We start from the raw sequence: 27,304 nt of genomic DNA, 5'->3' as shown, positions 1-27,304 counted from the left end.
AGTGCCAAACGGCCTGCCCGGCCCCCATAAGCACACCCCTCTTAAAGGCACGGTAGTTCCGTTTCCGGCAGCACCAGATAAGTCGCGAGAGGAAGCTTAAATCCTGTCGTTTGTGTTTAGGACCACTTTCGGTGAGTGGTCGTTCCGGTATGCTTTGTTAGAGGTAGTGGTTTTTTTAAAGTGAGGCATCACCTGAGAGTAATTTCGAAACCATTTGCATCGACTAGTTTAAGGACGGGTTTAATTGACCGCGGGGATTGCGCAGGCGCTCTTGGGGAGAGAGGGCCTTGCTTGGGCGTTGCGGTGTCCCGCGCCAGCTGAATTGAAAAGGGGCGAGTTCTGTAGTCGGGCGTGGGGGTGGTGCTTCGTCTGTGGGACCGAGTTTTGCTTCAGATCGTTTGGCTGATCAGGTTAAGCTTAGCTGGACCTTGCCCTTCAGAATTGATTAACGAGCCATTCAAACTCGCTGGAAATGCTCTCCGATAGTTAAAGTAGCGTCCGAGACCGCGAGCAGGTTGACCGCCGCAGTTGGCGGACTCGGAAGAATTCTCCCCACTTGACTTTACCATCGTTGTCGTTTGATCTGGAATATTGCCCTCTTGCTCCCAAATTAAAATTACCTTTGGCGGGGAAAATCGCGAGTTCGGGGGAGAATCTTGTCCGGTAGTAAGGAAAAGAACACTACCTCAGTGTGGGTTTTCCTCAAATGAGCGTTTCTGGGCCAGAGTAGAGAAATTGTGTTCAAAATGTAAATTCATGTATCACACGTGACTTTATGTGTTTGCTTCTGGAAGTGAAGGCATTTTGGTTAAACGAATTTGTAGGTTGAAGTGAAGCAGATTAGAAGTGTTCTGGTGTCATTAGTTTTCCCATTCTTAGACATTACCAAAAAATTGTGTTCCTCTTTTTCTCAAAGATTAGACTAAATCAGAAGTAAAAATTCTGATCACAAGTTAATATATTGAATATGTTGAAATATTGCAAAATTTAAGTTTTTAAGCTGGAACACATGCATGTGACAACTCTTTGGAGACTTAAGTTGTTGCCCTTGATGGGTTTTGTCCAATTCTTATTTAAAGTGATACTTAACTGCCTTACTTTTTGCATACGCAAGATAAAATTAAAGGAATTAAGTAACAAATATTTACGCAACTACTTATTGATTTTATTTGACGTTGTCCTAGGGACCTAGCGTTAAAGCTCAACCAAATTTGACCCTGACAGTTCTTCTTGCAAAATTAGAACTTGTCATCAGCGACCTTCACCTCCTTTTGTCATCCCTACATATTTTAATACACAAGTACTTATTTAACACAAATTCTTAAAAATAAGGACTATTTAAAGAAGGCTTAATACTTATTTTTATAACTTAAACCACTTAATTCTCCCTTGTAAATGATACTTCTGTTTAATATTTGGATATAGGAAACTACTTGATTTATGTTTGTTCTACTCTTACAGCTTAAAGCCTGTATTATTTCTGTATATAAATGCCAAATATTAGCAGCAAATTTTAACCTATTTAGATGATTTTCATTTTTATGAACTGATTTTTCTTATGTATTTAAGCTTGTGAACCACATTAGACTATAATTATTACAAAGTTTGCAACTCTTCAGTCTTCTGGCTTTCCTTGTTAACATTAAAACATAAACTTTAGGGGCACCTGGGTGGCTCAGTGGGTTAAAGCCTCTGCCTTCGGCTCGGGTCACGATCCCAGGGTCCTGGGATCAGCCCCGCTTCCGGCTCTCTGCTCAGCGGGGAGCCTGCTTCCTCCTCTCTCTCTGCCTGCCTCTCTGCCTACTTGTGATCTCTGTCAAAAAAAAAAAAAAAAAAAAAAACAAAACCCGTAAACATTACCGTTAAACATTAATCACCATTAGTGAAAACGAGATTTTAAATCTTTTTCCTTGTAGATAAAGGTTTTGAGAAAAGAGTTTTCTATTACTTTGAACAGTTTGAGATGAATGATAAATATTTTAACAATAATTATATATTGAATTACCATTTGCAAGGGACTTTGCAAATCCTTAATCTCACTGATCTGGTATTTATGAAAAAGGAGGAATAAGTATTATTTTCTTTTTTCATATGTGATTACTGAAGCTTAGGTAGCTCATACACCACAAATTTTGACTCCTAAAAGCCATGACTTCGTAGACACACCCTACTTATGTTGCCATATATATGTAAGAGAAGTAGTGTTTTCCTAAGTGAAATAACAATTACGTTTGGAACATGTGCTCTTTTTTTTTTAATTCACTGCTATCTTTCCTATGAGGAATGGCAAATAATTCTTTGCTCATTCACAAATACGTGAATGTCCACTGTGTCCCAAACTATGTGAAATGATATAAACATTAAAAATTAATAAGACTTGGGACGCCTGGGTGGCTCAGTTGGTTAAGCAGCTGCCTTCAGCTCGGGTCATGATCCCGGTAGCCTGGGATCGAGTCCCACATCGGGCTCCTTGCTTGGCAGGGAGCCTGCTTCTCCCTCTGCCTCTGCCTGCCACTCTGTCTGCCTGTGCTCACTCTCGCTCCTCTCTCTCTGACAAATAAATAAATAAAATCTTTAAAAAAAAAAATTAATAAGACTTTTGTCACTTTTCATATGTAATCTGAATTATTAATTACAAAATAATTTTACAACTTCACTAGAAGAGGCCTGAACCAAGTATTATGAAATCTGAGATTGACAGTAATGAAGTTATTCGCATAGCAGGGGGAAAAAAGCCAACAAAATTTGAAACAACAGAAAACAAGGGTCAGATGTCAGTGCCCCCACTCACTGTGTTGCTTTGAGCAAATTGGATAATCTCTCTGAAACTCTATTTTCTTATCTATAAAGTGGATATACAGCTAGTGCCTACTTCATAGGATGTTGTGAGGATCATCACAGTAAAGCATTGTATAAATGTTTGCAATTCTTAAAAATTGCCTTTGTAGTTCATTAAAAAATTCTTTTTTAAAAAAATATTTTTTTTATTTATTTGACAGAGAGAGAGAGGTCACAAGTAGGCAGAGAGGCAGGCAGAGAGAGAGGGGGAAGCAGGCTCCCCACTGAGCAGAGAGCCTGATGTGGGCCTCAATCCCAAGACCCTGAGATCATGACCTGAGCCAAAGGCAGAGGCTTAACCCACTGAGCCACCCAGGCGCCCAAAAATTCTCCTTTAATTAAAAAAAATTATTCCTTGCCCCTGTAGTTTTTTCAGATGTCATTTAAATAATAGCATATAGTATGTAGCCTTTTGTGTCTGACTTTTTTCATTTAGCATAAAAACATGGTTTTTAGATTTATCCCTATTAAGTATCTTTTTAGTTCGTTCATTATCAGTGCTGAGTAGTATTTCACCATATGGATCTACCATGATTTATTTATCCACTCACCAGTTGCTGAACATTTGGTTTGTCTTCAGATTTCAGCTGTTAGGAATAAAGCTTCTAGAAACAGTCCCATACACATTTGTATGGACATATACTTTAATTTCTCTTGAGTTAAAACTGTTTGCCAGCATGTTTGTACCATTTTTGTATTCTCACCAGTGATGTTCTGTATCCTTGGTAGTACTTAGTATTGTTAGTTTTCTTTTTTCTTTTCTTTTCTTTTTTGGCCATTTTGATAGATGTATAGCAGTATTTTAACTTTATTTGTTTTTTTAAATGTCTAATTGTGTTGAGCATATTTTCGTGTGTTTATTCGCAAGTCATATTTTCTTTGATGAAAGGTCTGTTCAAATCTTTTGCCCATTTTCTAAGTTGGATTGTTTGTACCTTATTGAGATTTAAGGATTCTTTACAAATTCTTTGCAATGATGAGGATGGAGCTAGAGATTTATACAAGGCAAAATAAGTCAGAAAAAGACAAATACCATATTTCACTTATATGTGGAATCTAAGAAACAAAACAGATGAACATAGGGAAAGAAAAAAAAGAGAGAGAAGCAAACCGTAAGAGACTCTTAACTATAGAGAACAAACTGAGGGTTGATGGAGGGAGGAGGGTGAGTGATGGGTATTAAGGAGGGCACTTGTGATGAGCACTGGGTGTTATATATAGTGATGAACTACTAAATTCTACACCTGAAACCAAATTTACCATATATGTTAACTAACTAGAATTTAAATGAAAATTTGAAAGAAATAAGAGTTATTTATAAGTTCTGAATACAAGTTTTTTATTATATTTGTATACTGCAAATATTTTCTCCCAGCTGTTACTCTTCTTTTCACTTTCTTAACATTGCCTTTAAAAGAACAAACGTTTTTTGGGGCACATGGGTAGTGCAGTTAATTAAGCATCTGACTCTTGATTTCAGCTCAGGTCATGATCTCAGAGTCATGAGATCAAACCCCTGCAATGAGCTTCGTGCTGAGGTGGTTTCTGCTTGAGATTCTCTCCCTCTGCCCCTTCCCCCTGCTCCTGCTCAACTTCTCTCTCCTCTCGCTCTCTCTCTCTCTGAAATAAATAAGTAAATAAATCTTAAAAAAAAATAAAAGAACAAAAGGTTTTTGGTTTTTTATTATTTATCTTTGTATTCCCATAACCTAGTTCATATAAGGATTTAAGGACTTGGTAAATGAATGAACAAATAAAAAGTTACATGGATGAAAGGCCTGACAACTGCAGTAGTGAGTAAAACATAGGAAGTTCTATAGTGGTACAAAGGTCAGGAGAGGTTGAGATCGCTTCAGATTCAGACATCATGAAAGGCTTGCTTCAGCGAGGTGCTAGAGATTTATTTTGAAAAATGGTTAAGACTTAATCAGGTAGGGGCACCTATGTGGCTCAGTTGGTTAAGCATCTGCCCTGGACTCAGGTCATGATAGTTGAGTCTTGGGATCACGCCCAAGCTGGGCTTCCTGCTCAGTGGGAAGTCTGCTTTTTTCTCTCTCTCTAATAAATAAAATCTTTAAAAAAAAAAAGATTTATTCAGATAAAATTGGAAGGATAAACCATTCACGGGGAAAATGGTGACATAAGCCAAGGTACAGAGAGTGGTTGGGATGTGGGCAAAGGTATGTAAAGAAGACGAGAGGAGACACTGTGAGCTTGTTTTGTGCCAGGTTGTAGAGGCTTGGCTAAATAGTTCAGACTGTCAGTAAGCAGTGGAGATGGCCAACGGCAGTCTTTAATAGTGTCTACTCTATCTAATAATTCATTTGGAAGATAAAAATACGCTTAGGACAATGAATAGTTTTCAAGTTTCAAGGTAACTGTCAAACAAATAATCACCCCTTTAAGTGTTCTTTTCTTTACTAAGACAGCCAACCCTTATATAACACACTTTTGAAATACAAAAATATGTGGAAATTTTCTGATTTTTATGTCTTCCACCATTAGAAGAGTCCACTCTACCTTAATGTTGACAACAGACAAACAAACAACAAAGCCAAAAACCTCAGAGAACTCAGTTTTCAAAATTTTGTTTATTGATTTCTTCTATTCCTTGAACTTTTGTACTATGCGCTTGCTCAGAGGAGCAAAAATTCTTCTATTTTGATGTATTTTCAGTTCTTCAAAAGTTAAGGGTTTGAAAGTGGAAAGGTTAATTTTAGTGAATAGACTTTCTGAACATGAATCTTTGTTCATGTATTTTAGATAGGACAGCCAGGAGTATCCAATAGCACAGATGCTTGAATGTACTGAGGGCTTTATCTTATATTGAGTAATTAGAGAAAAGATTTTCTGGATGTTTGTGTGTTCTCTCCCCCATACCCCCGCTCCTGCAAATCTGTATGTTGAAATCCTAACCACCAGTGTGATGGTATTAGGAGATAATGCCTTTGAAACGTGATTAGGACATGAGGATGGAGCCCTCAAGAATGGAATTAGTGCCCTTCATTTTTGCTGCTGCTGCTGTTGTTGTTTTAAGTAGTCTCCATGCCCAGTGTGGAGCCCAGTGCAAGGCTTGAACTCATAGCCCTGAGATCAAGACCTTAGCTGAGATCAAGAGTTGGCACTTAACCGACAGAGCCACCCAGACACCCTGGGATTAGTGCTCTTTTAAAAGTGATGTCAGAGAGCTCCCCAGCACCTTTGGTTATGTGAAGACAAAGCAAAGAGGTAATCTATGAAGCAAGAAGCAAGCTTTTACCAGACACTGAATCTGCCAGCTTGTGCTTAGACTTTTCAGCCTCTAGAACTGTGAGAAATAAATGTTTGTTGTTAATAAGACACCCAGTCTATGGTATATTGTTAGAGCAACCCAAGTGGACTAAGACACCCTGGAGAATTGTAGGGGACAGTTGGGGAAACTTAAAAGGTAGAAGTTTTTCAGTATAAGGGGAAAATAATGGACATCACTGTAATTTATGGAGACATTCATGTTGTCCAATAGCCAGTTTTTTTTTTCTACCAGTTACAATTACCCATATCCCTCTGTGTTATGGGACCTGTATTTTCTCATAAGGTGTGTGAGTTTGGTTTTGCTCCTGGAGGCTTTTTAATAGGCCTGAAAATGCTTCTTCCCTTTTCTTTGTAAGGTCCTTCAGGTTTTGCAACCTTTACTGATCTCTGAAAGGAAGGCACTAAAGGATTTTATCTTATTTGTATAAATCATGTCTTCTTCCAGATACCATGCTCAGCAGCTGGCTAGGATGGGATGTTTCAAGGTTCTCTCTTAGATGATTTAGAATATTGTTGATTCCAAAAGCCACTCATAGAAAACCATAATTTGGGGTTGGTCATATATTTTATAGAATATAGACCCTAAATCATTTTAGATTTAATCTAAAATGAGAAATGGCAGGGATGCCTAGCTGAATCTGTGAGCAGAGCATGTGGCTTTTGATCTGAGAGTTGTGGGTTTGAGTCCCATGTTGGATGTAGAGATTACTTAAAGATAAAATCTTTAAGAAATAAAATGAGACAGGGCAGTTCTTTCTCTCCCTTGGACATGGAAGAGCTTGTGTCAGTGTACCCTGGAGTTGAAAATAGGATAAATGATTTTTGCTTGTTGGTTTAAGAGTTGAGGAGGTTTAATACAGAGCTAGAGTGACAGGCAGGCAAATGGATAGGTAGATCAGCATAGTCTGTATTCCCTACTTGATTGACCAGTTTCCCTAAAATGAAAATTGATGAAGAGTGGAAGTTTGCCACAGAATCATTCGGCAGGGGAAAAACTGTAGTGAGGATGACATTAAAGTAAAGGCATCAAGAGGTCTTCTTTGACAGATGGAGTTGGTGGTAGGGGTCAGGGGGGATGGGTACTTCACCGAAGAGAGTTTGAAAAGAACTAAGATTTAGAGCATGATGGAACTTGAAAACAGAGCCACAGGACAAGGGCTAAGTATATACATAGTAAAATCTCTCCATGCCTTTACTATTTCCAAATAGGGGTTATTATGACTACAAAAAGTCTATGAACATTTTCTTACACATCTTTTGATAGTCATGTATTCATTTCACTGGGGTATAAATCCAAAAGTAGATTTGTCAAGTCCTTACTGTACACAAGTTAGAAGATTCAATTTTCCAAGGTAGCTGTAGCATTTTGCACTCCCATCATGTATAAGTGTTTCATTTGTTACCTGTTCTTATTAGGTGGCATTGTCTGTGTTTTTAATTTTACCCCTTTTGATATTTTGGAGTAATGATGTTGAGCACATTTTCACTTGCTTATTAACCATTTGGATATCTTCTTTTTTAAAGTGCTGTACAAGATTTTACTTTCATTTTTTGAGTTGGGTTTTTATCCATTTCTTTTTGATTTGTAGTTGTTTATATATGCTGAGTATGAGTCCCTTGTTAGATATACATATTAAAGATATCTTCTGCCAGTCTGCCTTTTCCTTTCCTTAAAGATGTCTCTTGAATGGGTTGTGATTTCAGTGAAGTACAATTTGTTATAATTTTTTTCTCCTAACTAAGAATAGTGTTTTTTTGTGTCCTGTTGAAGAAATTTTTATATAGACCATAAAATAGCTTACACTTTATGCTAACCCAAGACTAAGAGATATTATAAATGTACTGATATCCTCAGTGGAAGTTATGAAAACATCAGAAAGATGGTTATTGAATGTAGAAAGTGCTATATCATAGGAGAAGAGACTTAATAGACTGTTAAAGCCATAGGTTCCTGGGCACAGTCTCTTCTTTTTTATTCTAACATTCTTTCTGCAGTAATACTCTTGTAGACTCATCACTAGATCTTCTAGTAATCAGAAAATATCAATATTGTTTTCAGAATTAAAAATTTTAAGCTTTTGTGTTATAGTCCTAGTAGGAAACAGAAGATGGGGGATGGGGCACCTGGGTGGCTCAGTCCTTAAGTGTCTGCCTTAGGTCATGATCCCAGGCTCCTGGGATCCAACCATATGTTGGGCTCCCTGCTAGGCAGGGAGCCTGCTTCTCCTTCTCCATCCCTACCCGCCCTGCTCATGCTCTCTCTCACTCTCTCTCTCTCTCTCAAATAAATAAAATCTGGGGAAAAAAAAAAGAAACAGAAGATACATTCTCCTGGAAATTTGAAGAAAATTTAATGAAGCTTCTATTTAAAGACCAAAGAACAGGGTCGAAGAAATCCACTTGGTACCCTGAGATTAGTAACAGCAGGGTATAATGATGGACTAGTGCTCCTGCGTTAGCGAAAAGAAGAAATGGTTTTATAGACTTGCAGTGAGAATTAGAAACATGGAAGATGGGCTACTCTACAGGAGCAGTAGTTGCAGAGGGTTGCAGCCTAAACCAATAAATAAATATCCTGACCACTTCTGCATTCTGATCTGCCTCGTGGCACCTCCCACTGAGCAAGCCTAATCAGAAAACTGTAAGTGTAGTTTCCAAGGGTCAGTCTCTTAGGGCACAGTAGCAGGGAAAGAGAGGCCAAAAGATTGATCTGGAAGGGTGGGAGTGGTGGCAAACAGAATAATCTGCATAGAATAGTTTCTTTCACCTAAAAATATGAAAGGGGCTTTTTTTTTTTTTAACTTAATGGTTTCCCATATAATTTATGGTCTAAAATAGACAAATTTTATTTTGTTTTGTTTTTGCCGGTACAGCCAGAGTTTTCTTTATAACATAGATAAAGTATGTACAGGACCAAAAATCAGTTCTGTTCAAGAAAAAGCAGCTTATATGTAGTTCAGAAGATCTGAGATCTGGCATAACTAAATATCTTCTCTGTCGTTTATCATTTAAACATTTTCAAAATAGATCGTTTTCATAAATTACTTGAGTGGACTTTTTTTTTTTTTAATGACCATGAATATATTTAGAAGGAAAAAAAAAACATTTCTCCCCTTTATAACCTATCATGTATTTAAATGTCATACAACAGAACCATTCTATGTAAGTAAGATTTCGATTGATGGTAGTGAGAGACTTGAAGCAAAACTTTTTGAAGTGTAATCATTTATTTTGTTTTTTCCCAGTATGTGGAAAATTTTCAGCATTTCTTTTCACATGGAAGGAGATAAGATAATGTGTTATGATGTATCTCAAAAATAGCTTTTGCATATTTTAGTTCGTATACACCACACAGTTCCTTTTCTGTGCTATATTTATCTCTATCACAGATAATATTCCGGGAATGTTCAATTCATATGTAAGCAGAAATGTGACAGAAGCGTGAACCAAAATAGCAACTGAATGAACTTACCATTCAAATTATATCTTTAAATACCTTTACCTAGGTTCATCATGGTCCGTAGTGGAAAAAATGGTGACCTTCATCTTAAACAGATTGCATATTATAAACGAACTGGTGAATATCATCCAACTACACTACCAAGTGAAAGAAGTGGCATAAGAAGAGCAGCAAAAAAATTTATCTTCAAAGGTAACACTGGAGCACCTGGATGGCTGAGTTGGTTAAGCATCCGACTCTTGATTTTGACTCAGGTCATGATCTCAGGGTCCTGAGGTGGAGCCCGATGTGGGGCTCTGTGCTGGGTGTGGAGCCTCTTTAAGATTCTCTCTCCCTCTACCCCTCCCTGTCACCTCACCCCCGCTCATACACACTCTCTTTCTCTCTGTCTCTAAAAAAGAAAGAAAGAAAGAAAAAGAAAAGAAACAAAGGTAACATGTATGCCCCAAATCTTAAGTGTAGAGTTAATATAGATGATTTTCCATGTGTACTTTGTGGAATTCAGAGAATTTTATATGCAGTAACTGGTTGTTGCTCAGCAATTACCAGCGCAATTGATGATGACACTCAGTCAAAAGCAAAATAAAAATTCCAGTGAAGCTAACTGAATACCAGTAAGCATGAAAAGGACATTTTAAATCATAGAAAATGATAACCATGGCAAAAAAAATTAAAACACTCACTTAAATTAACATCTCATGCTTTTGTCCTCAGGTAATTCCTACTTTAATGGCATTTTCTAGCACTTATGTCACTGTCGATGAAGAGCTTATTTGATGCTGATATGAAAATATTGACTTTTTACTGTATTTATTTCTGTGGCCCCTCTGCCATCAGATATTTTCAGGATCACATTCATTTTTGGATACCTAATCCCCCTGAATGGATTAAATATTTGAAATGCAGTAGAAAATTTATGTTGAAAGATTATGGTAATTTTTCCTTCTTTCTCCTCTTCCTTCAAAGGGAAGAGACGTTTGCAATGAAATAAGCCAGAAGTTAGGTTGCCAGAGGACTAAATGAATGTTGGTGCTATTAACTAATGGAAGTTTTTCCTCTAGGTACAAAATCAGGGGACTTTAAAATAATATATAAATACTTCCTCATATCTCTGTGTATACCCGGTCCTATAACTCCTTTATACTTCATAAGTACACCTCTTAGCTCTTAGTAAAGTTATGATTCATTCATTCATTTATTTATTTAAACATTTATGCAGCAAATGTTTACCAAGTTCCTACTGTGTGTCAATCACATTTTAGGCCTTAGGGATAATACAGGGATGAATAAGGTAGATAAGGTTCCTGCCCTTAGGTTGCTTACCTTCTAATTCAAGGAAGGAATGTTTCACTCAGCATTTGCTTAATTAAACACTAGTAACTTAGTGCTGTATTTTGGAGTATAAATAACTACCTCATCCACACTGGAGAGAGAGAGTGATTCTTTCCCCACCTCAATTGCTTTCCAGCTATGGATTCTTCCCAGGCACCCTCCAGAGGAGAGCAGAGAACTATCTTAAGGATAAAGGTTCTCTTGCTTTCCTGCTTTGCACATCCCACCTCCTGTTCAAATCTAGAAAAACTTAACAGCGTGATTGCTTACAAAAATGTAAGTTATGTTGAAATACTATTTTGGAAAATTCTGTTCCAGAAGTTGCTAGTCTATACATAATTCATCTGCTAATTCATGCCATTTTTAAGGGGTGCCTGCAAGTATTTTTCCAGTTTGAGTACTCCCATAAAAAGATAATTTCATACTCCTGTTGTTATCACATGTGTTGGTGAACAAACTAGCTCCACTGGTATGGATAGCTACAAAAGTATAGCAACTAGTGATCCTCCTACATAACAAGCAAACATAACAGCTGAGAACTTTTCAGGTTGTATGTATGCATTCATTACAAATAAGTATTCTATCTTAGAGCGAAAAAGATTTTTAAAAACCGTAATGGTTTGATGATAAGGCCATGATTAGATTATCTTAAAGTATATTGATCTCTAAAAATTGCAATAGTATCTTTTTGTTATTATTTATTCCAGAAAAAAAGCTGTTTTATGTTGGAAAAGACAGAAAACAAAACCGTTTGGTAATTGTTTCAGAAGAAGAAAAAAAGAAAGTCCTAAGAGAATGCCATGAAAATGACACTGGAGCTCATCATGGTATATCCAGAACCCTTACTCTAGTGGAATCCAATTATTATTGGACTTCTGTGACCAATGATGTCAAACAGTGGGTATGGCTTATATATTAAGAATATTTTAAATAATATCTTTGTAGTAGATATCCAGAATTCATTATTGCTTCAGATTTACTCTGGAGATTACCTCTTGTTAAGTACTTTTTCTATGGGTAGTGTTTGTACAAAAACATTTAAAAGGAATTTTATTTCCCATCAAAATTCTCCTTCAGGGTGCCTGGCTCTTGATTTCACCTGAGGTCATGATCTCAGGGTTGTGAGACAGCCCCACTTCAGGCTCTGCACTGGGCATGAAACCTGCTTAAGATTCTCTCTCTCCCTCTTCCCCTCCATACCCCCCCTCAAAAAAAAAAAAAGAAATCAGGTTTTCAAATTCTCCTTTAGAATCACTAAAGCATAATTTGAACTAAAACAGTATTTAAAATTTTGAAAAATAGCATATTAAAATAGATTATTTAGAACCAGATTTTCATCATTGAACTCTTTTATATTGGCAGAATTCAAATGGGGGTGAAATTCCTTTGACTAAATGATTACCTCTTTGATGGCCATCATTTAATCTCTTCTCAAGAGGAGAATCTGTTCGTAAGTCAGGTCCAGTGTGTGCTCTCATCTTTTGTGCATATCTCATCTTGATGTAGAAAATGTCAAATATGGCAGAGACCCAAAACCAACTAAAGTCGAAATCAAGTTGTAAAAATGATGACATTAGTCTGAGTTTTGTAACTTTATAACTTATTACAACCTTTCAGCTTCTTAAAGTATATTCATCTAGGAATTCTGGTGTTTTTACTGGTAGGTCATCTGATCCCTACTCCTTCTAGTGTACTCTATATGACTTGGTGTCTGTGTGAGATCCTTTTAATAATTATAATAGTACATCAGAAGATTGTCACTTCAGGTGTAAAGAATTAAAGCAACGTTTAAATATTGTTTGTAATATCAGTTTGTTGTCTATGCAGGTAGACCTCGGTATTTATATTTGCTTTTAGAACCTGCCACACATTTCTTTGATCTTTGTCAGATCTTTATCATTTGAGAATGGATATGGTTTTTAGAAATAGAGGTTATTTATGATGAAAGCTAGTATATAATTTGGACAATAAAACTTCTGATTAAAAGTAACTATGCAAAGAGAGTTTATAAAATTTTGTTCACAAGTTGTTCTGAAAGTGGTTTCCAAAATGGAATTCTAGAAATATGCTGAGCATTGGCACCATCCATATGTTAATCAGTTCTCATCCCACTCACATTAAAAGCTCCATGGCAGCATGGGCTTTGTTTTTGTTCTTTCTATTTTCCTGGGATCTTGAGGAATTTCTGGCATCTCTAAGTATTTTTTGAATAAAATTATGTTTTAGTAAATACCATTGGAATAGATCAAAAATCTCTTGCTTATAGAAATTATTGTATATTCAGATACTGACTTAAAAATATAACAAATTTGATATAAGAAATTTGTTTTAAGATTTATTTACATAAAAAATATTTGTTGAATGTAAACTAGAGTGATGTTCCATGTTAATAAGACCCCTTAAAGTAGTCACTGGATTGTAATAGCAAGTAATTACTTGCTTATCATTCTGAACAGAAGGTTTTATTCTATTCTGAGAATAGTCTAACGGTTTCTCCTTCAAAACAGAGAGTAACTATTAGCCATTTTAATAAAAACTTCATACTTATAAGACTGCTTTTATTATGTTGACTATATAAACATCTGTATTTCTTATTGTGTGCCTGTTTTATAGGTATATGCTTGTCAGCATTGCCAAGTGGCAAAAAATACAGTTATTCTAGCACCGAAACAGCACCTTCTGAAGGTGGAAAATCCATGGAGTATAGTTACTGTTGATCTGATGGGCCCATTTCATGCAAGCAACAGAAGTCATGTTTATACTATAATCATGACAGATTTGTTCACAAAATGGGTTGTGATTTTGCCTCTCTGTGATGTTTCAGCATCAGAAATTTCTAAAGCTATTATCAATATATTTTTCTTATATGGACCACCTCAGAAAATAATAATGGACCAAAGAGAAGAGTTCATTCATGAGGTAAGACAAATAATTAGTTAGGTCTAAGAGCATATTTTACTAAACGTTCAGTGCCACGCACACCTGTGCATTATAGGGTTCTTAGGAAGTTTATATAAATTGGTACAGATAATTGAAGTTTAATATTGCATAGCACAAAGGTAGCTGGACTGGCATTTAAGAGACCAGGATTTTTGTATTGATTGTGCAAGTAAGTAATTATAAATCTGTCTTTAGGTTTCCTAAAGCTAAAATGAGGAAACTGGACCAAATAATCCTTGTTTACTTCTAACTTAAAAATTCCATGATTGGGGGTCCCTGGCTGGCTCAGTGGATAGAGCATATGACTCCTGATCTCAAGGGTTGCAAGTTCAAGACCCACATCAGGTGTAGAGATTACTTAAAAATAAAATCGTTAAAAAAAATTATATGATTGACATATAGAGGGAGAGTTGACAATATATCATGTTTATGAATGAGAATATTCAATATTGAAAGGTATTGATTTTTCCCAAATCACAGTAATTTATATAATTAATTTCTAATCAGCACTAATAAGGAGGGAACTTATTGCTTGCCCTCACCTTTTTACAGATTAAAGTTAACTTGAAAGAATATGCAGGCAAGAATATATATGAAAATTCTAAAAAAGGAATAGTGACTATGACACTTAAGGCATATTTTAAAATTTTCATAATTAAACAGAGTACTGATATAAACAAAAATTACAGCCAGACATATTTAATTCTGTCAACAAGGAATTAAAGCAAGCACATGTAACATGTGCTACCAGGGAAGCTCATTAGAGACACAGTGCCTAGGACTTTTTTTTTGAAGGTTAATCTTTTTTTTTTTTTTTAATTATTATTTGAGAGAGAAAGAGAGAGAGGGAGAGTAAGATGGAGAAGCAGACTCCTCACTGAGCAGAGAACCCAATGTGGGGCTCAATCCCAGGACCCCGAGATTATGACCTGAGCCAAAGGCAGATGCTTAACCAACAGCCACATAGGTGCCCCTCAGTGCCTAGGATTTTTTTTTTTGGTAGCTAGTCACGAAGGTGCCCACTGCCTGGCTTGTACCAAAATTCTAGATTCTAAAGGAAAAATGGTGTTCAGCATAAACCACCTTGTTTGTATAGTTTAAGTGCTGTGAGCCACCTGTATCAATTAGGGAATGGTGGAAACCCACCCCAAATCCCGTTCCTAGCCCTGGGTGGTCCAGTTGGTTAAGTGTTTGGCTCTTAATTTTGCTCAGGTCATGATCTCAGGGTCCTGGGTTTGAGCCCCATATTGGCTCTGCAGTCAGCATGGAGTCTGCTTGTCCCTCTTTTTATTGCTCCCTTCAGCTCCCAAGCATCCGCAAGTGTGCACGTTCCTTCTCTCTCTCTCAGACAAATCTGTAAAAAAAATAAATGAATAACAAATGTGGAAAAGTGTTCAAATTAAATAGGAATGAATATTAAAAATTAAGACCATTTTAACTTACCTAAAAAACAAAAATAGTAATAATACTTACTTTTTCTCTAGGGAATTGACTGAACATTCCAGTTATTACATTATAGGGTGGTGGGATCTCTCTCATCTAGGACTGCTAAGGCATATAGTCAAGAATAACTGCCATGAAGAGACATTCTGATATATAGCCAGGTTCATAAGAGCAAGCAGTAAAATTGTTGCATTAAAGCTGAGACTTGAATGTGTTCTGTTGACTATCAGATAATCTTGCCTGCCTTGACTGACAGAGCAATGGTCAAAATAAGGCATATAAAACAATCCAGTTTATAGGATAAACAATGTTAGAAGTTCTGCTTATATTTCTTTTTTACCTAATAAATAAGAAAGAAAAGAAGTTTTGCTAATGGTATGTATAGATGATTAAGAGCATCCCAGATCAACAAGGCAGGTGGTTGTTCATCACACATGTTATATAAAGTTATCTTGAGAAAAGAGTAAGAATCCACAACATGTAAGAAGGCAGATGATTGGGGGCTCCTGGGTGGCTCTGTCGTTAAGCATCTGACTTCGGCTCAGGTCATGATCCCAGGGTCCTGGGATTGAGCCTGGCATCGGGCTCCCTGTTCGGCGGGAAGTCTGCTTCTCCCTCTTCCAGTCCTCCTGCTTGTGTTCCTTCTCTCACTGTGTATCTCTATATTAAATAAATAAAATCTTTAAAAACAAAAAAAAGAAGGCAGATGATTGTATATCACACATGATATATGAAGTTATCTTGAGAAAAGAATAAGAATCCACAACATGTAAGAGGTCTTCATTAGTTTCCTTGCTCATTCTTGGTTTTCAGTAGTAGTTGCGTTTCTGAATATCATCTAGTTTCCACCAAACTACTCCTCATAGAATAGCCAGGTGGCTTAAGTTTCTTACAGTGAAAACAAGATAATACAACACTGTAGTCACCTGTCAGCCGTAAGCAAATGATAGAGCTGACACTTCTACTTAACTTCTGATACTAGTTCTTTTATAGACATATTAATGAGGTGAAAACAAATATGATAGGAAATGGGTCACCTCACCTAAGTTCAAAATATCAAGAAACTGATTTGAAATACTGATTTGCTTCCACCATATCTAATGAAAAGCTTCACCCTTAGTGCATAAAGTGCTCAGAGATAAAAATAATGACCGTATGAAGCTATTATGAGTCACCACTTTTTCTGGTTATGTTTAAAGTCATGTGATAATCCAGGTCTTTGGAAATTTTAACAAAGGTAGCAATAAATGTTTATAAGCCTCTTTTGTAAAGTTTAATAGCAAAAAACTAAAAATCACTGAAGATTGAGAAAATATGTTCTTTTTGGCTTGAATATTAGCTTAAATGGCTTAAATATTAGCATAATGGTGATAAAATGAAATGGTTTCTTTTGTCAGCAAACACATACCAAACACTGCTAAAGTGTTGAAATAAGATTAGAATATTACACTGTGGATGCATACAGTGTGTGTGTATTACACACACAATTGGATGAAAATACAGATGTTTCAATAAAGTGCATGAACTTTTTATAAATCTCTGAAGGAAAGAAAATACACTTTCCAAAGGAAAATCTACTTCTTTGATTTTAAAAATATGTCTATGGGAAACCAAAATTGTAACAACTAATAGAATGTCTGGTTTGATGGGAGAAAAAAGGCTCTGGGGTTAGGATATCAGGCTGGCATCCCACAAATGAATTCACTGGATCATTCCTAGGCAACAGCCTCTTGAAACTAAGAAGTGGTTTGACCCTCTTCCAGAGCTCAGTCATTTAAAACTATTGATTATGACCTCAGATTGAGGCTGACCCAAATGACACCAATTCTCTGAGATTTCTCTCCCTCTCTCTTTTTTGTTTTTAAAGATTTTATTTTTGAGTAATCTCTACACCCAATGTGGGGCTTGAACTTATAACCGAAAGATCAAGAGTTGCATGTTCTATCTACTGAGCCAGCCAGGCGCCCCTCTAGGATTTTTTTTTTTTCCCCTAGGATATCTTTTTAACTACTCTTGAATTAAAAGATTAAAAGGAGGAGTGCCTGGGTGGCACAGTCAGTTAAGCATCCCACTCTTGGTTTCATTCAGGTCTTGATCTCATGGTCATGGGATTAGTCCAGTATCAGGTTCTGCACTCAGAATGTGGAGTCCACTTGGGATTCTCTCCCTCTTCCTCCGCTTCCTCCTCCCCCCCACCAACTCATGCTTTCTCTCAAATAAATAAATGAATCTTAAAAAAAAAAAAAAGATTAAAAGGAGGTAGCCTAAATTAGTACAAATACCAGCTAGGAAATGTATTACCTGCAAGTGAGAGAACTCCTCTTGTGCCTAATATATAAACTCCAAAAAGTAAAAGAAGGCCAGATGGTCCAGGGTTGGAAGGGTAACCTGAATGTCTTTGGGAACCCATACTTCTAGTTTTCTCTTCTACCATCTTTGAGATGTGACTCTCAGTCTTAGGTTCACAATATGGCTGCCAGAGGCCATGCCACAAAAATCTGTATTTCAGACAGAAAGAATGGAGAGGACAATAGACAAAAATACCTAGTAGCAGCTGAGTCTACCCAACAACTTTTAAAAGCCCAGTAACTTCCCACTTACATCTTTTTTACCAAAACTATATCACATGACTATTCCTTCCTTACAAGGAAGCATGGGAAATGTGATTTTGGTTTTGGTGCTTTTTTTACTAGCTTTACCTCTTTTGTTACTGTGGTACTACTTGTCTTCTTACAATTAGGCAACAAGAGTACAATCTTTTAAAAGACAAGTTTATTAACCAAAAGTTTACCCAATTAAAAATAATAAGAAAAAATATTCTGAGGCATAAGGTAGGAAAAATAGATTATTTTACTCTTATTTTACTGCTTATTGTTAGAAGTTTTCTAAACTCATTTTGACTTTTTTTTGGCTCTGCAGATAATAAATCCACAACAATAATAGTAACATTACAAGTTATAAAGTGCTTAATACTTGGCAATAACTGTTTTAGGTACTTTACAAACATGTACTCATATAATTCTCAAAAGGGTCCTGGGTAGCATTTTCCTCATTTTACAGATGAGGAAACTGAGTACACAGAAGTTTAGTTACTTGCCAAAGTCACGTAACTATTAACTAGATTTGTGATCGTGTTTGTTTGAAAAATTGTCTGCTGAATTAAAATGTTATATGAACTCAGAGTTAGTGTTAAATTCTGTACTTCCATTTCCTTGCTGTACATGTATGTTTGGCAAGGCACTTAGCCTCCCAAAACTTCTTATATTTAAAAGGGGGTTAATGAGAACTCATGATTGTTGTAAGGTATAATGACAGTCATGTAAAGCATCTAGTGTATTTACCAGTAGATGGTAAGGACTCACTAAATGGTAACTGCTATTTTAAATACAGTATGTATGTTTTTATTTAGAGTGGGTATGGTTCAGTGAAAATGGCAAGATTCAGATTCTTTTGAAACCATTCAGTCAAGGGAAAAGTAAAATACGAATTTTAAAGTCAACTTTGTTTTGTATATTTTTCAGATCAATGTTGAATTGTGTGGATTGTTCGGCACAAAGCAAATTGTAATTTCTCATACCTCCCAAACCATTAATCCAACTGAAAGTACACCTAGCACAATCAAAGCATTTCTTTCTAAACACTGTGCTGACCACCCAAACAACTGGGATGATCACCTATCAGCCATTTCATTTGCGTTCAATGTAACTCACTTGGTATGTGTCTTTTTATGATTCTGTACTTTTGAGTTATGACTGTTGTTTGGCTACTTAAATATTTTATTACAAATCCTTGTCCGTTTTCCTTAAAATAGGAGCCTCCTAAAAATACACCATATTTTCAAATGTTTAATCGCAATCCTTATATGCCTGAGACTTCAGATGCTCTTCATGAAGTGGATGGTGATGATACGAGTATGTTTGCCAAAATTCTAGGTGCAATTAAAGAAGCTGATAAAATAATGGAGAATAAGACAACTTCAGCAAGACAGGTGATTCTATTTAATAGAAAACTCTATAGTCTAAAAATTCATGAAGTAATTTAAAAAATTTCAGCATGCACACACACATATGGTATACATATGATATATTAAGCCAGATTTTGTTTTCTGTTATATTCTGCTTTTGTCTTGATTACGCAGTATGCTTATTAGCAATAAAATTTTGAGAGGCAGTAATGGGAAAACTTTGTTCTTTGGAATCCAGTAGAGCTGAATTCATATTCCGGTCTTGTTGCTTTCCAGTTGTTTGATTTGGGCAGATTACTTAACCTATCTGTTTAACTTCTTTGTAAAGTTGGGGTAATGATACTGGTTTTGAAATATGACTTTATGAATTAAATGGTGGGGCATCTGGGTGGCTCAGTCATTAAACATCTGCCTTCGGCTCAGGTCATGATCCCAGGGAACTGGGATCGAGCCCTGCATTGGCTCCCTGTTCAGTGGGGAACCTGCTTCTCCCTCCCCCACTCCCCTTGCTTGTGTTCCTTCTCTCACTTGTCTCTCTTTGTCAAATAAATAAACAAAATCTTTAAAAAATAAAATAAAATAAATGGGATTCATGTCTGCTTTGTATTAGCAGTGACCATCTTGTTATCTACATTTACCTTCAAGAAACTACAGCTCTTTCATCCCTTTGTCTTCTGTTTTATTTTGCTCTTGTAGTTGGAGAACAGCAATCCTGATGAACTAAATAAAAGCAAGATCATTGTTAAAAAGAAACCAAAGCAATTAAATCCATTTCATTTGAAAGTGGGTCATGAAGTTTTAAGACAAAGGAAAAATTGGTGGAAGGATGGTCGGTTCCAGTCTGAATGGGTTGGTCCTTGTGTCATAGACTATATTACAGAAAGTGGATGTGCTGTTCTGAGAGACAACACTGGGACTAGACTTAAAAGACCTATCAAAATGTCCCATCTTAAGCCCTATGTAAGAGAGTCCAGTGAACAAGGTAAGCATCTGTCAATTCTTTACATTTTTACTTCCTGTGAATGAGGACGGAAGTTAATATAAGAATCCACCCCCAACCCAGCCCAAACCCCTTCTCTCAGTTAGGTTTTCTTTTCCCTTCTCATTTTTATAAGATGTGGTATAGTTTTAGATCTCAGGTATTCTCTTTTATTAGAATAACTCTTCTGAAACTGTCAGGCTTGTAAGAGATCTTATTCTGATTTCTAGTGTACTTTTCACACATTTACCCATGGTTCACGTAGGAGATACTAGACCTGTTTCACAGAAGGAAGAATTACGTCTTCTCAATTTTCACTTTCACAATGTTTTGTCACTTTGTGTCTTGGTTTAACATGAGAAAATATCAACTAAGATAAATGATGCCAAAACCAAACATACTATCCAGAATCCTGTTTTGAGATAAATATACTAAGGAACTTTAAAAAAAGTGATTAATTTTTATAAGTTATGCCATAGTCAGGTCATGATAGATGCAGGGGAGGCTGTAAGGTTGGGTGTAATCAAAATGCTGTAAGTAAGGTGCTTTAAGAAGAGGTGATAGCCTGAACAAGGTTGAACTTGACCCCAGATGTGGTTTTGAACAGTCAGAAGGATATCCTGATTTTGTTAACCCTTTCTTTCAGAGATTAAGAGACAAATTACATTTTGCTATGGCTTTCAGATTAAATCCCATTTGATGGAGACTGTTTTATTTTGTCCTATTGTAACCACTCCCTAGAGTTTCTCTGGGGCAGTTAACTGAGAGGAAGTGAATTGGTACCTCAGCCAGCTAATTTTTCCTATAAAGAAAAATAAAGCATTGATATCCCTTAAATATGAGTAACAATTAATGGAAGGTGAATTTAGTACATTATTAAACAACTGAGTTATTTAATAGGCGTAAGTGAATATTATAAGAAAAATAACAGTATTTAAGCTTATCTTATTGTTTTAGGATAAAGCCCCCCCCAAGGGGGTTGCTCAGTAAATAGCTCAACTTTGCTTCTGATCAGTATCAAAACTTGCAAGTTAAAAACTCTTAGTACCTTTCCTTCTCCTTGTGACAGCCTGTTTGCTATATTAATAAACTTACCTTGGACTGCTGTAATTCTGAAAGCTCACAGCACCTGTGTTCTCTTTGTTGGACTATCAGCACTTTCATTCCTTGTTCTTCTTCTCAGTACTGAGCTGCCCTTTATGATTTCTGCCTTATGTAAGTTAAGTAGGGAAAAAAAAAAAAAAAAGATTATATAGATACATGTTATCCTTTCCTTTCTAGCAAGATTTTCTCCCTAACCTCAGCATTCAGGACTCACTGCCTTCTAATGTGTTAGCCTTCCTTACTTAATACAAAATTTACATTTTAAATGTTGCTATATCAGGATCTGCTTCAATGTTTTGCAGTTTGCTCTTGCCAAAGACTTTCTCAGAAAGGAGGCCAAACATTTTGCTACTGCTGCATATTTCAGAATCCAATTGAGTAGAACGGTTTCTAAACAGAGGCCGTCTAATTTTCCCTCATGCTTGAATTCTGCGCAGATATTTCTTCCAGTAGTATAAAGGAAATTACAATATTAGTACTAGTGTACATATAAGAAACTGAGATGGGTAAAATTGTTTTTTCTTGTTAACCAAAGGAAGTGTGATCTGGCCATCCTGGAATCTGGTTCTTGATTACTATTTGTTCCTTATTTTGTGTTTCTTTTCTTTGTAGAAATTCAAAATAAATGTGATTTCTGCCATCTTTTTCTTCAGTATCACATATTGTCCTGAAAATCTTTACCTCAAAAGCTGATTTGAAAGAGTCTTTGAACTGAATGTAAAGCAAACTAGATGCCTTTGAATGTCTTAAATCCTACTCTTTCATTTGACATAAATTTGGAAGTGGTATAGCCAAAAGAACTATGAATTTGTCTGTCTGTACTTGTCATTGCTACTACCAGCTGGGATATCTTGTAGCTGTGTTAAAGACTCACTCTCCAAAGCAGATAAGCTTCTGTTGCCAACTACTTATCCATTCTTATCTAGAACAGAATGTAGAGGGAGCACATTCAGTACTAGGTCTACAGTATTTCTCTCTGCTATTTCAAGCAGGCATATGTCATTTTGTCCAGTCCAATGCCAGGTACTTTTTCAAGACTAATTATTTTAGTAAGTTTTAGGACATACCATTCTATCTTTGTAATCATAATGTTCCCCTCTGAAAAGGAAAATATTACTGACTCATTATTCTACCCAATATAGATTTTGAGTAGTTTTATTGTTTTGTTTTGGGAAGGAGTTTTGATAGATTTCCATCTGCTGATTGCCCTTCACAGTTTCTGAGATGGTTTTCATATTTCATAAGTTTCCTATTGATACCGTAGCAAAATATCATAAATTTAATGGTTTAAAATACATCCTACAGTTCTATAGCTTAGAATTCCAAAAAATCAGGAGCTAGAATCAGGCATTGCTGGGGCTGTGTTCTTTCCTGGAGGCCCCAAAAAGAATCTATTTCTTTGCCTTTTCCACCTTTTAGGGGCTGCCCACACTGCTTGGCTTGTGGTCTCTTGCCTCTGTCTTCAAAGCCAGCAATAACAGGTTGAGTCCTCCCCACATCAGTTACTGCAGACTTCTCTCTCCTTCCCCGTTCCACAGTTAAGGACCCTTGTCCTTGGGCCCACCTGGATAATGCAGGATAATCTCCCTACTTTCGGGTCAGCTGGTTATCAACCTTAATTCCATCACTTCTCTAATTCTCCTTTATCATGTAAGGTAATGCATTTACAGATTCCAGGGAGTTTTAGTACATTAACATCTTTAGGGGCCCATTATTCTCTCTCCCACATTTATGGTCTGCATTCATGAAACAAAACAAATCTTAGTTCTTTATTTATCCATGCTTTTGTTTTCATCGTAGTATGTATATCTTACCATCTTTTTCAATCTAATTACTACTTTTGCATGAATAAGAGTTGGTGGGGTAAAACTTGGAAAATCTCTCAAATTAATTGACTCAGAGGTGCCTTGCAAAAGTATGTAAAGCCTATCATCAAAAGCAGAGTTTTATAACTTTGCTTGTAATCTTCAGCCACTTCTACCACATCACACATACCTGCCAAAGACAGATCAAGAGAACGGGAAAAGTTAGCTCTTTTAAAATCTTTGCTCTTTCCCGAATTCTATATATATGAAATGTCAAATGTATGTCTGATTTTATTCACCCTTTGACCTGTATATTTATTTAGCAGATAGGAGAACCCACCAGAAGTTAATCTTATAGTTAATTTTTATTACTTGGGATTTCGTCCTCATTTAACACTGTTTAATTTTTAAATGATGTTTACTTGTAATTCTAAAAGGTGAACTTACGATGTTTCTTCTTTTAGACAGTCTTTATCTCTTACAAGGTTCAGTCGTGGCAGATCATGACTACATTGGATTGCCTGAAATTCCAGTTGGAGCATACCAAGCAAATATTCTGGTAGAAGATGCAACTATTGGCGTAGTTGATAATGAATTACTCACATCAAACAAAGATCGTGAACTGTTAGAGTTTAGAAATGCCAAAATCTCTCCATTGATAGAAGATCATTGTACTCTTGAAAAGCAGACTTTCAGTCTGTTGGACTCTTCAAACCAAGTCCTTGAGTATTTAAGTTAGTAAATACCAAAATTCACGTAAAGTGCTTGTTTAAAAAGTATAACTCCTTGAATCTTTATCTTTTCCACTTAAAAAAAGTTGTAAAGAAGTGTCTTGCCATTCTCTGAATGACTAAATCCTGAAGGTTTATTTTATAACTGTTAATTTATCTAAACTTGTGTCATGTTTAAGTGTTAGTACATATATATAAAGGCAAAGGAGGCATATAATATATGAAACCCACTTTTTCTTATGAGAATAGAATAAGCAAAGTATGATTGCTTCTTACGAAGGAAACTAAATTCCAGTTCAAGACTGTCAGATCTTTCTCTGGTATTGGTACCATGTTTTCAGCTTAAAATTTTTTTTGGATTATTTCTCCCCTTTAAAAAATAAGTTTGAACTACCTAGAATGGGCTTAATAAATATTTATTCAACTGTAACAGTGAATTAAGTGAAGTTTGTTTCTGTGTCATTGGAACTTTCAAAAATAATATTGTAGGAAAGAATTTAGAGTTGTTTAATGGGCTCTTACAGGATATTGATAATTTCACCTTTTAGGCTCAGAATTTGCATCTGAATCTATATATTGGTTTGAAAACATTTGTGCATTTCCATAAAACATATTAAAGTCAAAAGTACCCATTAATAAAATTTTTTCTGCCAGTTTTAAGTAAATACTAATGATAAAATAGTATCAGAGGTTTCAAACTATAAGCTCTATGATATTTATAACTTTATTCAACAAGTATTTGTTAGAAAGCACTTTGAAGAATACTGTGAGAAAATTAAAGGATGAGTTAGATGTGTGTCTTATCTTCATAAGAGGCTTACAGTCTGGTAAGGATTATAGGCCAATATAAGCCATGTATAACACAAGTTACAAATTACATGCTAAATTCCATTAGAGAAGTACAAATAATACACCTGGGGAGTCAAAAAAGGGAGAAGTTATTTCTAGATAGAAAACTTAGGTTTATGCTTAGAAGGATTAGAAGGATCATTTGAGTTTGACCTTGAAGAATGCACAGGATGTGATGAGAAGGTCCAAAGAATTAGAGGAAGAAAAATGAACAGAGACAGAACAAGTATTGTAGTGATTCACAGAAAGCTTTTTGTTGTCTGCAGTGCCTCAGGTATAAGGTGACATACTAAGTTATGGGAAAATAAAGCTGAAAAGGGAACTAGGAAAGCTAGTGGAGGGCTTCGAATACTGTTAAGGATTGAGTTGTGTACCTCCAAATTCCTGTGTTGAAGTCCTGTACTCTAGTACTTCAGAATGTAACTTCATTTGGAAATAGAGTTATTGCAGATGTAAACATTAGTTAAGATGAGGTCATATTGCAGTAGAATGAGGTCTTAATCTAATATGACTGATGTCCTTATAAAAGGAAGAAGTTTAGGCATAGACTCAAGGATAGCGCCATCTGAAGAAGAAGGCGGGGATGTGAGTGACTCTTCTATAAGCCAAGGATTGCCAAAGATTACCATTAACTCACCCAGAACTAAGGAAGAGGCATAGAACAGATTCTTCCTACAGCCCTCAGAAGGAATCATCCCTGTCAACATCTTTATCTCAGATTTGTAGCTTCCAGAACTGGTGAGGCAATAAATAACCTTTATTATAAGCAACCAAGTTTGTGGTACTTTGTTTTGGCAGCCCTAGCAAAGTAATACAATACCTAGCTGCCTTTTTTTTTTTTTAAAGATTTTATTTATTAATTTGACAGAGATCACAAGTAGGCAGAGAGTCAGGCAGAGAGAGAGGAGGAAGCGGGCTCCCCGCTGAGCAGAGAGCCCGATGCGGGGTTCGATCCCAGGACTCTGGGATCATGACCCAAGCTGAAGGCAGAGGCCTTAACCCACTGAGCCACCCAGGCACCCCCTTTTTTTTTTATTAATTTTCTGAGGATTTTTTAAGGTTTGTATTTGGATTTTGGGTTGGTTTTTTACTTCTTGTTTTGTTTTGTTTAATGTAAGCTCTACACACAACACAAAGCTTAAATTAAACTCAGTACACCAAATGAAGAGAGTCGAATGCTCCTCCAACTGAGCCAGCCAGGAGACTCTGTTGAAGGTTTTTGTGTAGGGAAGTGTCATGATTTTAGGAAGTTTAATCTGGCAGCTAGTGCGTTAGAGGAAGAGAGAAGAAAAGAATGGGCATTCGTCATTGATAACGATTTTGCAGTGATGATGAGTAATGGGAACCTAAGCTATGCTGGTAGTATTATTAATGAATAGAACATAGCTAAGATCTATAGAATATCTCACATTTTATGTATCAACCATACTGAATAGTGATAGGATACCGAAAATGGAGACCTGAGATACTGCAATTACTCATTTAAGAAGAAAGATTATGTTTAATATAGGCTAGAGGGTAAACAATTGGAGGAAAAAAAATACCAATCTGGAGCTTTATCTTATACCATAGACCAAGTAAATTCCAGGTAGGATTCTAGAAAGAAACCTTAAAGCATAGTTGTCCCAAATAGTGATACCCGTCATGTTCCCACCAACGGATCAAAGTTCATGATGGAGTCATATTGGACCCTCTGTGGTAAATATAATTGGTTAAGTGTCCTTAGCTCAAATGAAGTAACTTTCCTTCAATAGTCATCTCATTCAAAATCAGCCTCTGTCTCATAAGGGGGTGATTAGTAATGAGTCACTTTATAATTACAATTTCTAAGCACTGTTAAAAAATTCTGCTTCAAGTAGTTTCTGATGAAACAGATCTTTATCCTGTGTGCATGGATCATGATAGACTCTTAGTGACTAAACATAATGAAACTTTTATTTCTTAGCCACATTCTTTTTTTTTTTTTTTTAAGATTTTATTTATTTATTTGTCAGAGAGCACACAAGCAGGCAGAGTGGCAGGCAAAGGAAGAGAGAGAAGCAGGCTCCCCACTGAGCAAGGATACTAAAAAGTCCCGATGTGGGACTCAATCCCAGAATCCCGGGACCACGACCCGAGCCGAAGGCAACAGCTCAACCAACTGAGCCACCCAGGCGTCCCTCTTAGCCACATTCTTAATGGTTTGGTTCCATTTGTATTCTCCAAAATGCAGGCTGATAGAGCCTCACCTGTGGAATACACCAGCCACCATGGCAAGGGGACAAGGTGGCGAACCCAGCACTAGCTCTGGAAAAGACTCGCTGTCACGTTATATACAACCTTCCTACTCAAATTGCAGTGGTCAAATCTGGTCATACTCTGCTAACAGGTACAGGTGGCAATGGTACAAAAGGATTAAAGTTAGTGATGTTAGTTGCATAACTGAAAATACTAAAATCTACTGAATTGTACACTATAAAAGGGTGAATTTTATGAGAGTTACATCTCAATAAAATTATAAAGAGTCTAAACCAAAAAAAAAAAAAAAAAAAAAGAGTCTAAACCAGAATTTAAAATAAATGCCACATA

The 27,304-nt window shown here is 36.2% G+C and overlaps 1 protein-coding gene across 2 annotated transcripts; it reads left to right on the top strand.

The window, feature by feature from the left end:
* Positions 1-71: 71 nt before the first annotated feature.
* On the top strand, positions 72-24,317 carry LOC111148317 (gypsy retrotransposon integrase 1). Of its 2 annotated transcripts, XM_022504818.1 has the most exons (8): positions 72-131; positions 9,636-9,781; positions 11,629-11,822; positions 13,535-13,840; positions 18,826-19,017; positions 19,116-19,292; positions 19,965-20,250; positions 23,621-24,305. In XM_022504818.1, exons 2-8 carry the CDS (start codon positions 9,643-9,645, stop codon positions 23,893-23,895), a joined length of 1,569 nt encoding a protein of 522 aa, XP_022360526.1. In that variant the 5' UTR covers positions 72-131; positions 9,636-9,642; the 3' UTR covers positions 23,896-24,305. The 2 variants fall into 2 exon arrangements, with proteins under 2 accessions (XP_022360526.1, XP_022360525.1); XM_022504817.1 differs by lacking the exon at positions 72-131 and having other exon boundaries at positions 9,542-9,781; positions 23,621-24,317.
* The last annotated feature ends 2,987 nt before the right edge of the window (positions 24,318-27,304 follow it).

Source organism: Enhydra lutris, unplaced genomic scaffold (genome assembly GCF_002288905.1).
Source record: "Enhydra lutris kenyoni isolate GAN:26980312 unplaced genomic scaffold, ASM228890v2 scaffoldscaffold19, whole genome shotgun sequence".
Lineage (NCBI taxonomy): Eukaryota > Metazoa > Chordata > Mammalia > Carnivora > Mustelidae > Enhydra > Enhydra lutris.
The sequence above is the reverse complement of the archived record's forward strand: the minus strand, read 5'-3'. Positions and strand labels throughout refer to the sequence as shown.

Coding starts and splice junctions, on each gene's coding strand:
- LOC111148317 (XM_022504817.1), top strand. CDS start 9,643: ATGGTCCGTAGTGGAAAAAATGGTGACCTTCATCTTAAACAGATTGCA. Junction 9,782..11,628: donor AAAAAAATTTATCTTCAAAG/GTAACACTGGAG, acceptor TATTTATTCCAG/AAAAAAAGCTGTTTTATGTT. Junction 20,251..23,620: donor AAGAGAGTCCAGTGAACAAG/GTAAGCATCTGT, acceptor TTCTTCTTTTAG/ACAGTCTTTATCTCTTACAA.